The sequence below is a fragment of the Cnephaeus nilssonii genome, assembly GCF_951640355.1.
Source record: "Cnephaeus nilssonii genome assembly, chromosome: 1".
Classification (NCBI taxonomy): domain Eukaryota; kingdom Metazoa; phylum Chordata; class Mammalia; order Chiroptera; family Vespertilionidae; genus Cnephaeus; species Cnephaeus nilssonii.
Window position 1 is genome coordinate 110,500,413 of NC_137072.1, and position 15,707 is coordinate 110,516,119.

General features: G+C 43.7%; 1 protein-coding gene across 5 annotated transcripts in view; it reads left to right on the forward strand.

The window, feature by feature from the left end:
• Positions 1–15,707, forward strand: part of PROM1 (prominin 1) — a 94,290-nt gene that overhangs the window by 60,961 nt on the left and 17,622 nt on the right. For all 5 annotated transcript variants that reach the window (XM_079792644.1, XM_079792642.1, XM_079792643.1 and 2 more), the window contains 6 exons: positions 485–548; positions 3,490–3,649; positions 9,864–10,016; positions 11,239–11,362; positions 12,699–12,802; positions 14,605–14,689. In XM_079792644.1, coding sequence (XP_079648770.1) covers positions 485–548; positions 3,490–3,649; positions 9,864–10,016; positions 11,239–11,362; positions 12,699–12,802; positions 14,605–14,689 — 690 coding nt within the window. The remainder of the gene's footprint in view (positions 1–484; positions 549–3,489; positions 3,650–9,863; positions 10,017–11,238; positions 11,363–12,698; positions 12,803–14,604; positions 14,690–15,707) is intronic.

The following is a 15,707-nucleotide window of genomic DNA, read 5'->3' on the forward strand; positions in this document are numbered from 1 at the left end:
TGGATCAGGGTTTCCTAACCTCAGCGTCCGGACGCGTGGGGCTGGGTAATCCCTTGCAGTGGGGGCTGTCCTATGCATTGCAAGGTTTTTTTGAGCACCCCTCACCCCGCCCTGCACAATGCCAGCAGCACCCCGCAGCTGTGATAACCAGAATGTCTCTACACATTGCCAAATGTCTCCCTGGGGGACAGAATTGTCCCCACTTGAGAGACACTGGTATAGTGTAAATACATATAAACTTTTAACACGAGTTAAAAGTGAAAAGGTAAAAACTTTTAGCATGATCTTCGAAGGATACAGTTGGAAGCAAGTCCCCTCTACGGGGAATTTTTTGAGACTTTTAATGGCCACATAATGATAATTTCCACCTTAAGGGAAATGTTACATTTGTGTTTTGCTTTTCTGCTCTGTGCTAAATGAGTACCGGGTCCCTGCTGTTCTACTTACTATGCACATCAATTTATTTTGAACTGGTTTTTTTTAGGGCTATAACTCCATTACTGACATACCTGACAGAGTGGGAAACCAAACCACGGACATAGTAGCAGGTGAGTCACAGACTGAAATAATTTTGTATCGCTCCTTGTTAAGCATTGGGTGCTTCGCACCATGAAATCTAAGAATTCCATTGTTCTCTTTCCCTCTCACTAAGACCTAGAAAACTAAAGGATTATCAGAGTTTTTTTGATGGTGCCAAATTCACAATTGACATTGATTTAAAAAAATAATAATCCTATGCGCACAGATTGACATCGCCCCCTGCTGGCGGGAAGCTGCCTGGCTGAGGGCCACACTGCAGTGATGAGCCCTCAGGGTGAGCAGTCAGAGCCACTAGCAGCGAAAGCTTGAGTCACATTCTGATTGTTATCCCTGGGGGAAAAGTTGTAGATTATTAAATTTCCTAAAAGAACTTAAAACTGGTATATTTTTAGGAATACTATGTATAAGGATTTATTTTGTCTTTGAAGATGTTTTTTTTGTCTTCTGATGCTGACGTAATGGTATTTTAGGTTCTGAAGGTTGCTCACAGTTTGGAGAGACAGACTGAGGTTGAGCAAATTCTACTGGTTGTGAATGATTGAATCACGTTGCATTGAGGTTAGGGTAGGCATAAACCTGAGTTATTTGCTAAGAGGAGACATCTCTGAAGCCGTGGAAGACTATCTTCTCTTTTATTTTTAAATATTTTTAAATTGATTTCAGAGAGAGAAAGGGAGAGGAGTAGAGAGATAGAAACATCCATGATGAGAGAGAATCATTGATCGGCTGCCTCCTGCTCACGCCCTACTGGGGATCAAGCCCACAACCCGGGCATGAGCCCTGACCTGGAATCGAACCGTGACCTCCTGGCTCAAGGGTCATTGCTCAACCACTGAGCCACATTGGGCAGGCCAACTATCTTCTTTTCTAAACAAATCATTTTCTCAGTGCTTCTTTTTATCTGTTGACCAAGTGGTTTGAAATATTGTGTTAGAGGTACTTGATTTTTTTTCTAATAGTGTTCTTTCAACCCATTAAGACTTGTGGCTTAAAAAATAATTTCTTTTTTGCCCCCACTACATGGTGCTTTGGATGGCCTGTGGGTTTTCTTTTGTTCAGTCTTAGATTCTGCCTAAAAATACTCCGATATTAAAGACAAAGTCGCTCTTTGCTATGCCAGCATCTGAAGGCTGACCGATGCCATACCTCTGATGGCCACTTACTTACTGATCTCTGTTTACTTTCTCTGCCTCCCCTTCCTGGACCTCTTCTGCCAATCCGTGCAGCCTCCCCTGTAAGTCTGGCAAAGCGCGGTGTGTGGAGTGCATGAGCGAGGCCCATTGCACGCACCATCGTCGCCTAAACACAAGCCAGAGTTTTCCCAGGTCCAGGCGAGCGCCACTCCGTCAGCTGGAGTATTAACTGCTCATTTTCTTGTTTCTATTTCCAAAACAAATAGAAACCCTCAGCTCCCCTGGTTTGACCATTCGGTCCTGTCCTGCACACGCCTTTTAAGCACCTACTGTGTGCCAGGTTCTGCTGGGCTCTGAGATGGGAGGTTGACTAAGGTGTGGCCCCAGCTGTCCCTTTGAGCATGTGTACAGGTGCTGTTTATCACACTCTGGTGACACATTGAGGTCCGTGGGGTGGGGCAAGGCTGATGGGAGGCTTGCTGGAGGAAGCAACTTCTGAGGCCTAAAGGAGGTATTTGCTAAGAGAGGGCACCAGAGCTCACAAGGCTGGGGAGCTGTGCTGTGTGACAGGGCAGGACAGCTAGGGAGGCAGACAGGGGCCCACTTCTTAGTTTAGGGAACCATCCATAGGAGAGGGGGAGTCCACGGATCTCACCTGTTAGACTCCCAGAAATCCCAGAGGTAAAAAGGAGGCCCACAGAGTCACCTCGCCGAGGATCCCAGGGCCTTTCGAATGCAAGCTGTTTGCATTGAGCCACGTGCAGTGACAGTTGTGAGCAACACACTTTGAAAAAGGTTCCCACCACTTTTATGTAGTTCCATTTTGGACCATGCTCCCATCTACCCAGAATTCACCAGGAGACCCAGATGGTGTCGAGAGAACTGTGCACCTTGTCTCGGCTGCTGCGGAGATTGCAGGATCAGGATTTTAAGTGGCTTGTCTGTTCTCAGCACACCTTGTGCGAATGCCGGGCCAGGGGACACCCCGCACCCCAGGTGGCCTTTATCCTGGACCTGTTGTTACAGACACTTTCCAGAAAGCTAGAACTTAATCTCCTCTCTGAAAGATTAGGATGGAGATTAAGGAGGACTGTTTGACCACTGGGGATATTCTTGCTTTTTGCATGTAGCAAACACAGATGTGCTTTGACAAGTCTCAGTTTGCATGAGCCACACAAAAATTTAACAAAAATACCACCTGGAGTCCCTTGTTCACAACCTCAGCCCCGGAGAATTGGTGTGTTTCTGATGCCGGCGCATAGTTGCAGGAATTGTTAGGTTATGAAGTTACTTTCCTAAAGTCGCTTAACAGAAGCTGTAGAGTTAGACAAACTCCATTTCCAGTGCTTTCTGAAAAAGAGACATATGGGCAAGTATTTAACATCTGTGAGCACCCAGGGTCACTGGTATTAAATGGGAATAAGCATATCTACCTCAGTGAATAAATGAGTTCACATTGATAAAAGTGCCTGGCCTGGGGGAGGCACACAGTACAGTTTAATCATCTGACCCTTAAAAAAAATTTAAGTTAAACAATAAAAAAAATAAAATGGGTAAAATAAAATAAGTAGGAAGAAAACTCTGGCTTGATTTCAGCACCATATTATCAAAGTCCGTGCTCCTAGCCTGCTGTTTGGTTAAGTAATTGCTTTTTGATGGTCTTGGCTACATTCCTGCTTGGTACAGAACTTTTCATACTTCAAATGCATACATAACACGGGAATAAGTGAAAGTGGTTCAAGTTTTTCCATTTTGGTGCCCAAACAAAGCTTCTGTTTCCTCTAGGAATGCATGACTGAGGTGTTTTTGTTTCCAGCTGTCAGAAGGACCTTGAATGACATTGGTTTAAATATCAAAACGATAAAACAAAAGGTTCCCATTCAGGAAAAGCTGTCAGTTTTCTTGGATCGCATCGATAACCTTGAAAGTAACATCTACCGCGAGTTACCTAGGGTGGAAAAATATGAGTCATACAGGTGAGTGCCTCCTTTGAGCTGGTAAACTAGGAGCGTGAAGCTGGCTATGAGGTAAAATTTGACCTTATAACCAGGATAATCTTGTGAGAGCAAGTTGTACAAAGAGACCATAACCCAAAGTATTCATCCTAGTTGATGCTCACTCGAAAAATTGAATTGTTCGCTTCATTGGGACATACACTAAAATGGAAATTATATGATATTTCAAGGACCCCCTGGTCCCAAACATAGTTATTACAGTATTATTGACTATATTCCCTATATGTAATTTATATCTCTGTGACTAAACTATAGCTACCAATCCCTTCATTGGGGGGACCACTCTGTAAAGTATATGATTGTCTAACCACTATGTTATACATCTGAAACAGATACAGAAGAATATTTTTATATACCTTAATTTTATATTTTTTAATTCTAGATATAAGATTAATCAAAATTTATTATAGAAATACACAATGAACTACATAGGAAAAGTTCCCCTTAATTTCAACCTGTTGAGATTTTTATGTGTATTCCTCTGTTATTTTTTCCTACACATATGCCAATGATATTAGTGTAATACATCCTATATAATAAAAGGGTAATCCTATATAATAAAAGGGTAATATGCAAATAGACCAAACGGCAGAACAACCAAACAACCAATCAAAGCACAATATACTAATGATATGCTAAGGCTGCTCAACTGCTCACAATGACGTGAACTGACCACCAGAGGGCAGACAGTCAATTGGTCGACCAGGCACATGACATGCACTGACCACCAGGGGCAGATGCTACGACTGGTAGGTTAGCTTGCTGCTGGGGTCTGGCCGATTGGGACTGAGTGAGATGGGCCGGACATGCCCTGGAGCCCTCCCGTGGTCCTTCCCTGGCCCAATCGTACACCGGTGGGATCCCTCAGCCTGGCCTGCACCCTCTCGCAATTCGGGACCCTTGGAGGGATATTGGAGAGCCAGTTTCAGCCTGATCCTGAAGGCCACTCCCCTTGGGAGGGCACCAGATGTAGGGCTCATGGCTGTCGAGTACTGCAGTGGCAGTGCAAGCCTCTCCCAATCGGGACTGATTGGGCGCGAGCCCGCGGTAGGCACAGTGGGGCTGGGATGAGCGGGAGCAGCAGGTAGGAGCTGCAGGCAGCATTGGACTGCAGGTTTCGGCCTGATCCCTGCAGGCCACCCAGAGGGATCCCACCCATGCATGAATTCGTGCACTGGGCCTCTAGTATATACATGTTTTGCTTGCTTTCTTTAACTTAATATATTATGGGCATTTGTCCCACATATTTGCATGTTGCTCTGATTTATCTATTTTAATGGCTGTTGGGCACTGCTGCAATGAACATTTGCATATGCATCTTTTTTGTGATGAAATTGTAGGACTATTTCTGTAGAATACATTTCTAAGGGTAGACATACTGGGTCAGGTGGCATGAACAGTTCCCCTTTAATTGTCTCCTGATAATTGAATTCCTATTAATGGTCTTTGAGAGAGCCATTTCTACATACCTTTGTCAAGTTACTTAGCCACTGGAGCTAAACTCTTTTTTTTTTTTTAATAAATCTTTATTGTTCAGATTATTACAGTTTTGTTCCGCTTTTTCCCCCCATAGCTCCCCTCCACTTGGTTCCCACTTCATCCCCTGCCCTTACCCACCCCACTATCCGCATCCATAGGTATACAATTTTTGTCCAGTCTCTTCCCATACCCCCCAAATCTCTTCCCCCCGAGAATTGTCAGTCCACTCCCTTTCTATGCCCCTGATTCTATTCTATTCACCAGTTTATGTTCATCAGATTTTTTATTGACTTGATTTTTAGATTCACTTGTTGATAGATATGTATTTGTTGTCACTTTGTTTTTCATAATTTTTATCTTTACCTTTTTCTTCTTCTTCCTCTTCTGAAGGAATACCTTTCAGCATTTCATATGGTATTGGTTTGGCAGTGATGAACTCCTTTAGCTTTTTCTTGTCTGTGAAGCTCTTTGTCTGACTTTCAATTCTAAATGATAGGTTTTCTGGGTAGAGTAATCTTGTTTGTAGGTCCTTCCTATTCATCACTTTGATTATTTCTTGCCACTCTCTTCTGGCCTGCATAGTTTCTGTTGAGAAATCAGCTGACAATCGTATGAGTACTCCCTTGTAGGTAACTTACTGTTTTTCTCTTGCTGCTTTTAATATTCTCTCTTTGTATTTAGCCCTTGGCATTTTAATTATGATGTGTCTTGGTGTGGTCCTCTTTGGATTCCTTTTGTTTGGGGTTCTCTGTGCTTGCTGGACTTGTAAGTCTATTTCTTTCACCAGATAGGGGAAGTTTTCTGTCATTATTTCTTCAAATAGGTTTTCAGTATCTTGCTCTCTCTCTTCTTCTGGCACCCTCATAATTCTGATGTTGGTATGCTTGAAGTTGTCCCAGAGGCTCCTTACACTCTCTTCATATTTTTGGATTCTTTTTTCTTTTTGCTTTTCCAGTTGGGTGTTTTTTGCTTCTTCATATTTCAAATCTTTGACTTGATTCTTGGGATCCTCTAGTCTGCTGTTGGATCTCTGTATATTATTCTTTATTTCAGTCAGTATATGCTTAATTTCTAATTGTTCCTTTTTCATATCCTTGAGGGTCTCACTAAATTTCTCAGAGGTTTCTAGAAGATTCTTGAGTAACCTTATAACCGTGGTTTTGAACTCTATATCCAGTAGTTTGCTTTCCTCCATTTCTTTCATTTGTGACCTGTTTCTTTGTCTCCGCATTTTGGCTACTTCCCTGTGTTGATAGAGTGGCTTTGTGTGCTAGGTGTCCTATAGGGCCCAGTGGCTCAGCCTCCTGAGGTGGACACTAATTACCTGAGGTGGACACTCTTGGTGCACCTCTTTGTGGGCTGTGTGCACAGTCTTGTTGTAGTTGAGCCTTGATTGCTGTTGATATCATTGGGAGGAATTGACCTCCAGGCCAATTGGCTGTGAGGACCAGTTGTGTCTACCATGGGAGAACTTCTCTGCTGGAAACACCCTTATGGGGCAGGACTTACTTCAGTGGAGCTTTGGCGCTCACTGAGTCTGCCCCCTGAGTATGTCTCTTACGGATGTGAAGAGTTGTAATCTGGATGGTCTCACTCTGACCACTGGGTACACTGGCTCTTGTATCTCCAAGGAGGTGCAAAGTTAGCCACTGCCTGAGGGCACCCAGCAGGAGCTACAGATATATCTGCAGATTCCTCCTCTTTGTTTGGGGTTTGGAGGTGCCTGGATGAAGCCCAGCTGTGAAGCAATGCAAGCTGCTGTCAAGCCTTGGGCCTTCCTTTGGAAGCTCTGGGGCTCTCTGACCCAGCTGCAGTTTGTTAGGTTTTAGATTGCAAAAGGCCAGGCCATTCATATGCAAAAGCCTCTGCACACAGCTTGGCTGGGGGTCTAAATTGAGTGGGGTGGGATCTCAGGGAATCACCAGGGCAGAGCACACAGCAATAGCTGCCCGTCAGCCCTGCCCCGAAGAGTTCCCCGGGTCTCTATGTCCCACGGCACCATGCAGGAACAATGATTGCTGCAAGCACCTCTGAGAGAAAGCCGCCCTCGTGTTCCGGCCCGATGCCAGACAGTCCAGTTTCTCCCCCAATGAGTCTGGGTCCCCAGAGTCTTGCCCAGAACTGGAGTTCAGAGAAGTCGAGAGCTTGTATCTCCTTCCCGATTGAAAAAGACAACAGCGTACCCAGTTGCCAGCCCATTTCCGCACGCGCCTCTGTACCTTCACACCTCTGCACCTCCTCCCAGTCTCAGTGCACTTTTCTCTTTCCTTCTAGTTGTATAACTTCCACTCAGCCAGCCTTCCCGTGGTTCTGGATGATATCAGTTTTGTCTTTTAGTTGTAGTTTTGATGTGATTGTGCGAGGCAGCAAGTTCAAGTGTTTACCTATGCCACCATCTTGGTCCCCTCGATACAGAATAATATTGAATGTAAACTGTAATTGAAAAAAATTACAACCTTGCCCAGTTTTGCTCAGTGGTTAGTGTCAGCCCTTGGACTAAACGATTTTAGGTTTGATTCCCAGTCAAGGGCAAATACCTTGGTTGCAGGCTCGATCCCTGACCCTGGTCAGGGAGTGTGCAGGAGGCAACCAATTGATGTGTCTCTCTCATATCGATGTTTCTCTCTCTCTCTCCCTTTCCTCCCTCCCTTCTACTGTCTCTCTCAAAAAAAATCCAAAAAACACAATGGAAAAATATCCTCGAGTGAGGATTTAAAAAAAGAAAAAAATCACAGATCATAAAACCATATAAGTAAATTTATTGTGGAAATAAAAAATAAAGTGTAATTGAAACTACATGAAGAACATGAACATATTGCTGCAGAGATGACCTGCAAATCCAGGATGCATTCCATATTTTATTTAACTTGAAGACTTGAAGTTCTTGAGCCACATTTTTAATAAGTTACACTTTTGATGTCATTAGTGACTTCTAGAATCGTAGTTATAATTATCTGAGGCATGTACCAGGATTTTAAAACTTTAAGAAAGACAAGGGCATTTGGGTAATACTCTTTCCATTGTTGGTTTATAAAATAAATATGGAGAGGTCAGTGCTTGCAGAAAGTGCATCCCTGAACCCAGTCAGTTGTTTAAAGAGCTCAGGTAAGCAGCCCTTTGCCCCATTAGAAAGTGCTAGCCATGGGATTTGGCCCTGGGAGGTGCGGGCAGAATATCAGACCAAGGGCCAGGAGGGAAGGACTTGGCGACTTGAGGGATTCAGAGGATCAGGTGAGCTGTTGAGAAGCACTTCCCCCTCTGAAAGGCTCAGCCCCATGACCCGCCACTGGAAGTGTTCTCACTGCCCAAACCCAAGGACACTCCAGAGACATTCATTCCTATTTGGGTTATTTGTTATGCAAGAGTATAAGATAAATCATAACAATACTCACTAGCCATTAGGGAACGGTTACAGCATGACTACCAAGAGCCACACGCGTGACCTCTTGTATAATATGCACAAATGTCCCCTGGGTTGTGTTCTATTTATAGCCTCACTTTGTAGAAAACTGAGGCCCAGGGGAATGCAGTGACTCAAGGCAGCAACAACATGTCAGAGGTGCATTTTCAACCCCATCTGACTATCTCTTTATTATTGTCCTGTAATACGCAGGCCATCTTCCTACCGTGGGGTGAGGCCACCCCAGTGGGTATCAGGGCAAACATAAGACAGACCTTTTCTCAGAGAACTTACAATCTCATTAAAGTTTCACAAATGGAAAGAAGGGTAGAGTTATCTGTTCACTTATCAGCTCCCCCTGCCTGGAGACCATCAGCTTATTTTTAAAAGAAATTTAACTAAGCCAATGAGGCATGCATTAACGGGAAAGGATTTCTGAGGCCACATTCCATGGCTTATTGAATTATGTGTCCCCTAAGATCTGGAACAAATGCCATAGAAGGGATGCAGGTGGCTATTATTATAATTATCAAGATTGCTTTTAATTGGATGAAAAGCTTTAGTAGCGGGCTTTTGTCTCACAAGTAAATTCTTTTTTAGTGTTTTAAAGGTTGGAAAGTATTTTTACCCTCAGCTGCCGGAAAAGCTTAGTGTACACTCTAGGACTGCCAGGAAGACCTAATTGGGGATCCATTATCCTCAAATGTCACACAGGACCATTACAAAATTAATATTTGCATTCTGCAGGCATTTGATTTAGGATGCTTGTAAAATTCTAAAATATACTTACTGTGGGGAGAATTTCTGGTTCTGTGGAGAGCACAATGCCTACCAAATATTTGTACAGTCACAAAATATTTTAGAGAAATACCTGGGAAAAGAGCTCAGTATTTCTTTGTCTGTTGACTAATCTTGATCTGATTATACCTCCTCATTATTCTAATAAGCACATCCAGGCTTAGGAATCTTGAAAGAACATAAAAGTCTTAAGGCTCATTGTTACCTGTAGCCCTGGAGAAGTTGAGCAAACCCTGCTTATGAGCTCCACAGAAGTGAAGCAAAGGAAGAAAATAATCCTATGACCATAGAGCGAGAATGCTTCAAAGCCAAGCTAAAAATTAAGGTTTCTTATTGGTTGGGTTGGAAAACTAGCAGTGGGAAGGCATCATTTCACATCACCTTCTGAGGAATTAGCAAGGGCTTCTGATATTTCATTGCCAAGTATTATACTCAGTTGTTTCTGCCCCGGTGATGTCACCTCTTTCATGTATAATAGCACTGTGCTTGTTTCACCAGGTGGCTGAGTTTCTTGATTATCTGCTGTTTGCTGACTCTCATCATGATTTTTTATTACCTGGGCTTGTTGTGTGGCGTGTTTGGCTATAACCCGAATGCCACCCCAACCACACGAGGCTACGTCTCAAACACTGGAGGCATCTTCCTCATGGCGTGAGTGTTTGATCTTCCTTGCCAGTGGAGGGGTGGAAACTCGGAGGAGAGTAGGTGACCATGGTGGTCCTCTGGACTGAGCACTGTGTTTCATCGGTGTGTTGGTTGATTATACTTTTATCAATTTGGGAAATTTCATCAAGAGTAAAAAAGTCAAATAAAATTCTAAAATAGTTGCACTTTGATAGATAAGCTTAAACAAACTGTTTATGGTGGGCTCCTTTTTAAAGCAGCTATTATGAAAATTATATCTAAGTTTGCTTTCTTTATTCCCATTGTTTTTCCCTATATTCATATCCATTCATCCACCCGTCTATTTAGCCATCCATCCATCCATCCATCCATCCATCCATCCATCCATCCATCCATTCATCCATCCATCCATCCATCCATCAATCCATCCATCTACCCATCCATCCATCCATCCATCCCATCCATCCACCCATCCATCCATCCATCCATCCATCCATCCATCCACCCATGCACCCATCCATCCATCCATCCATCCATCCATCCATCCATCCACCCATCCATCCATGTATCCATCCATCCATCCATCCATCCATCCATCCATCCATCCATCCATATATTCACCAGATACTTGTTAAAGATTGACCTGTTATCAGATACTGATCTATATGGTCATCTAGCTTGTTCCCTTTGAAACTCCAGAAATTTCATGCTCTGCAAAGAGTATTCTTCTTCAAAGAGAAGTTGCATTGTGTTTCTCTTGAACGTAAAGCCCCTCAGTATCTTCCCTTCCCTGGGTCTAGCAGCCCCTTTCCAGTACACCCCTACCTGCCTCTCAAGTTGCTATTCGCCGCACTCTGTGCTCTGGATGCAGAGCCATGTTGGCCCCCTTCAGACTCCCAAGGGCACATTTCCTGCTTCAGAACCTCCCCCCTCACAGTGTCCTCTGCAGAAAGTCTTGATTCACTCAGGTAACTCAGAGCCCATGTCTGAACCATGGTACTGGCTGCCAGTGGACCAGGAATAAGCCTTAAGGGTTCCCTAAGTACATATGTGCCCAGGACTGAAAGACCACTGTGCTGACCACTTTCTGTCTTCACTCCTGGGTAAGCTGACTCGTTTGACCTGCAAACAGCTGAAGATGCAGGTTCCTCTTCTACACTGAGTATAGAGTCAGTAATTACTGATAGGTAATATTGAATATTGAATAATTCCTTATAAAATTCTTAACTTTATTTCTATTTCTTTGCAGCGGGGTTGGAGTTAGTTTCTTCTTTTGTTGGATATCGATGCTCTTTGTGGTTCTTACTTTTGTCATTGGTGCAAATATAGACAAATTGGTCTGTGACCCTTACCAAAACAAGGAGTTATTCCAGGTAAATGCAGTTTTTGTGACCATTAAGGCAGAGCTTGAGCCAAAACTTTGGTTTTTTTCAAGAGCAGTGCAAAAAAGATGAGCAGTTTGGTTTTTATTCAAAAAGTTGAGATTCCTTCTATTTATTAGAGCAAAAACATTATGCTGTTATTATTTTTTTTGTAAGTGAAATCAGTACCAGGAATTAAGGCATGTGTATCAATGGGGACGTTAATATATGGGGAGAAGAAAATTTTGCTCAGCAGTAGTTCCCAAATGCGGCTGGAAATATCAGAAGATAAATCCCTGGGTGCCTCCATACCCCAGGAAGTTTCTGACATTTTAAAGAATTTCCCAGATGACAATCACCCACACAGATGGTTTGAGACCATATATTTGAAGTGAAGGGGATGATAAATTATATGCCTCCTGGCAAGATAGTTTCTTCTTGGCAGAAATATGACAAGGCAGTTAGAAGTGGATCTCAAGCCTCATTTTCTCCCTCAAACCCAACTTCTACACATAGTCTAGGGGGCCATTTCACATTTAGCTTCATTTAATTAGAAGGACATTTGGGTTTTCATGTTTTCCCTCTAAGTTTGGCTTTCCGATGTTTTTCCAGATTCTGATTTTTTTAAAAAACATATTTATGTTTCCCTGTTTTACTGTATATATTTTCCAACTCAGGATCTGTCATAAAATCAGGTGAATGCCTATTAAACTAATGAGTTGTTGTGATGGTATTATAATGATTTGGTTGGTTGAGACAAACTAAATTGAGAGCATTGATTTGTCATATTATCCTCACATGAGCTCTTGATAAAAAATAGTAACAACACATCAAACCAAACTTTTTTATCTTCCATGTTGTGTTAAATTGTTAAAAATAATTCTTAAAAAGTAGGGAATATTTCTAAACCATTTCCACTCCTCAAGCACATAAACAGCCATGCATGAATTAGCCCATGTTAAATATATATGATGTGAAGTCAGAGAATGTGTGAGTGTTAATTCATTTTGTCTAGAGAGAAGTAGTGAGGAGCTGGGTCAACCGCTTTGTGGCTTTCTATTAGCTACTCTGAATAAAATGGTCTTTTCTTCTTGTCATTTCTAATGTGTTCGTTTTACTAAAAAGTAGTGTTCCCCAAAGTAATTTCAATAATTTCTGTTGATGCTACCCAGTGGTGGTTTGATTTATTCTAACCACACTATTGTTTTCTAGTTTTAAATTGAACATCAATGAGGAGCATAATGACATGAAAATCCCTAAAATATACTTAACATAATATTGTTTTTATTATATGTGCATATGTTAGTATAAAACTGTCTTTTTTAAAAGTTTTAAAATTTTGTTCTAGATCATTGACACACCGTATTTACTAAATGAGAATTGGAAATACTATCTCTCTGGCATGGTACTTAACAAACCGGATATTAATCTCACTTTTGAACAAGTTTACAGGTATAAGTAGTTACATTACGTGTTTGTTTGTGTTTTCTTTTTTGCTAGTTCAAATGTTTTCTTTCCAGAATGAGAATTTTATTTTCAAAGTGTCTTTAACCTTAATGATCAGACTTGCCAGTTTCAGAATTAAGCTGTTCTCTAGTCTGACCAAAGAAATAGTAGAAATAAGACCAAGAAGATGATCCTTCCCTTGAGAACCTTCTAGACCTTGGAATGGTGGTGCTTTAAGGTCCCCCTGTCCAGGGATCACTAGGACACACTGGTGAAGGTGACTTGAAAATGCATAGTGGGACCCTGTGAAAACTCTTGTTCAAGGACCACCCTGCCCCAAATAAATGCCACGTAACACAAAGCCAGTGGGTGGGTCCAAACCACAGACGTGCGAATGGTGATGCAGCTCAAGGGCCAGGCTGTGCGGTGGGGGCTGCCTGGGCTCCAGTCCTGGCTCTGCCACCGGGCCTCTGTGACCTTGGACAGTGCACTTCCTCGCTGTGCAACAGGAAAGACATTTCAGTGTCTCTCAGCTCCTCTAGCAGAGACAGCAGATGAGTGGCACATGTGTCCACCATCCTTACACTTTGCCCCCCTGGCAGACATTGCTAATCAACTGTGGTCTTCTACTCAGCCCAGAGACCTCTCAGGAGTTTCCTCAACAGCTTGTTCTAGGCAAACATTATCAATCCACTGGTGTTTCTGTGCACGATTAAACCATCCCTATGCGGAGAGGTCAAGACCGCGTTCTTTGTGATTCTGGCTCCTGCAGAACTCTATTCTTCCTTCTGTTAGTACATCAAGCCCTCTGCTCCAGCAGCACCAGCCTACTTGGGGTTCCCTGGGGAGGACTATCACACCTCCTAGGGATGTAGAGTGTTTCTTCTCCAGGCACCTCTCAGAGCTAAGAGGACTTTGGCTGCAGCACAGGGAGGACACGCCCTCAGGAAGTGGCTGTGCGGGTGGAAGAAATATGCATCAGATGAGGCTCAGGGGAGGTGGTTTTCCCATTTTAAGGAAGCACAGAGTGGTAAGGCCAAGTCAGGTTTCTACCAAAGGATCCTGACCTGTCGGTCGCCCCCTGGGTGTCTCCATCCTGCCATTAGAATATGCCTCCAACCAGGTGTGTAGTGGGTGAAGCTCAGCCCTGGGGATACGGAGAGAGATGGGCTGGCAGAGGTTTGACAGAACCCTTTAATAAAGATATGCCTTGTAACACCTACTTATAGCAAGTGTTGTTTTGTTTTTTGTTAAATTAAATTTAATTTTTTAATATTTTTATTGATTTCAGAGAGGAAGGGAGAGGGAGAGAGAGAAACATCAATGATGAGAGAGAATTATTGATAAGCTGCCTCCTGCACGCCCCTCACTGGGGATCAAGCCCCCAACCCGGGCATGTGCCCTGACCGGGAATCAAACCCTGACCTCCTGGTTCATAGGTTGGCACTCAACCACTGAGCCACACCAGCTGGGCTGGGATGTTTTTAAATGAGAATTTATTTCTTCCCGATGTATAAATGTGTTATTCCGCACAGACCTGGAAAGAACACAGAGGAGACAGACAGAGAACATATTTACCAATCCTACTGAATCTGTTTCCAATGGGACATTTTGTAAAGTAGGGAACGAAGTTAGGAAAGGTGGGCGCCACAGGGGTTCAGGCCGCTGCTGGTGATGACCTGCTGCGTGGACCCCCCCCCAGCGGCCACTTTGTCAGAGACTGTTACCCTTTCTCTTCCTCATTGGCAGTGGACAGAGGGAGCCACAGCTACCTCTCTGGTTCATGGTCGCTCTTCTTATCCCCACAGTGACTGCAAAGACAACAAAGGCATCTACACCGCCCTGCAGCTGGAGAACATCTACAATGTCAGTGAGCATCTCACCATCGAGGAGGTACGCACTCGGAACCAGCCAGGACATTCCCATGGCTCTTTCCCCAATCCAGTTGTCTTTGCTGTTTCAAACAGGAATGAAATTCATATCAAATCAACCACTTTAGAGTGACACTTCGTACGTGTTCACAAGGTTGTGCAACCCTCACCTCTAATTCCAAAACAGGTGCATCCCTCCCCACTACCCCCCAATCTGCGTCTTTCTTGAGGCATGAGTACCTCCAGTTGATTGTCCCCTAACGGGGCCTCCGAGGGAAAGATTCTGTCTCCCTGAGGGTCAGTGTTCCGAGAGGAGCAAGCCCCTCTTGCTTCGCAGGGAGATTGGCTCTGTAAGACTGGCCACCATTTTCTGCCTGAGCTCTGCTGGCCCTGGGCCTGGGACAGCGTGGGAGCAGGAATGGAAGGGGACAGGATGAAATGGCCCCTTCTGACCAGCAGAGGGAGCGTCAGAGTTTTAGCTGCCCAGGCCCAGGATGCCATCCTTCAAGGCCATCCCCACTCCCCCATACCTCCAGGCCCTCTGGGCTTCTCAGCTGTGAGGAGAGAATCTAAGGAGCCTTCTCTCCTCTGGACTTCCAAATCGGAAGCAGATACAAGGGTACCAGGGACGATGTTGTTCCTCAAACCCTACAGCCTGTCCACTGAGGTGTCACAAAGGCCCCCAGTAGCCCCATGATGTCATGTGGCCTGACAGTTTTCCTATATGAGGAGTTTATTTGAAAGCAGTATACTAGTAACCCTGGCTGGTGTTTCTCAGTGGTTAGAGTGTCAGCCCGTGTGTGTGTGTGTGTGTGTGTGTGTGTGTATGTCTCAACCAAGAGGTGTGTCTCTCTCTTTCCCTCTCCCTTTCTCCCTTCTGCTCTCTCTAAATATCCTTGGGTGAGAATTTACAAAACATAAATTTTAAAAAGGGGGATACAGTATACACATTTTGTATTGATTATCTTGCCTATATACATAAATAAAAATGTAATTTTGTAACCAAGCCCAAAATAAATGCCCTCCACACATTTTCCCAT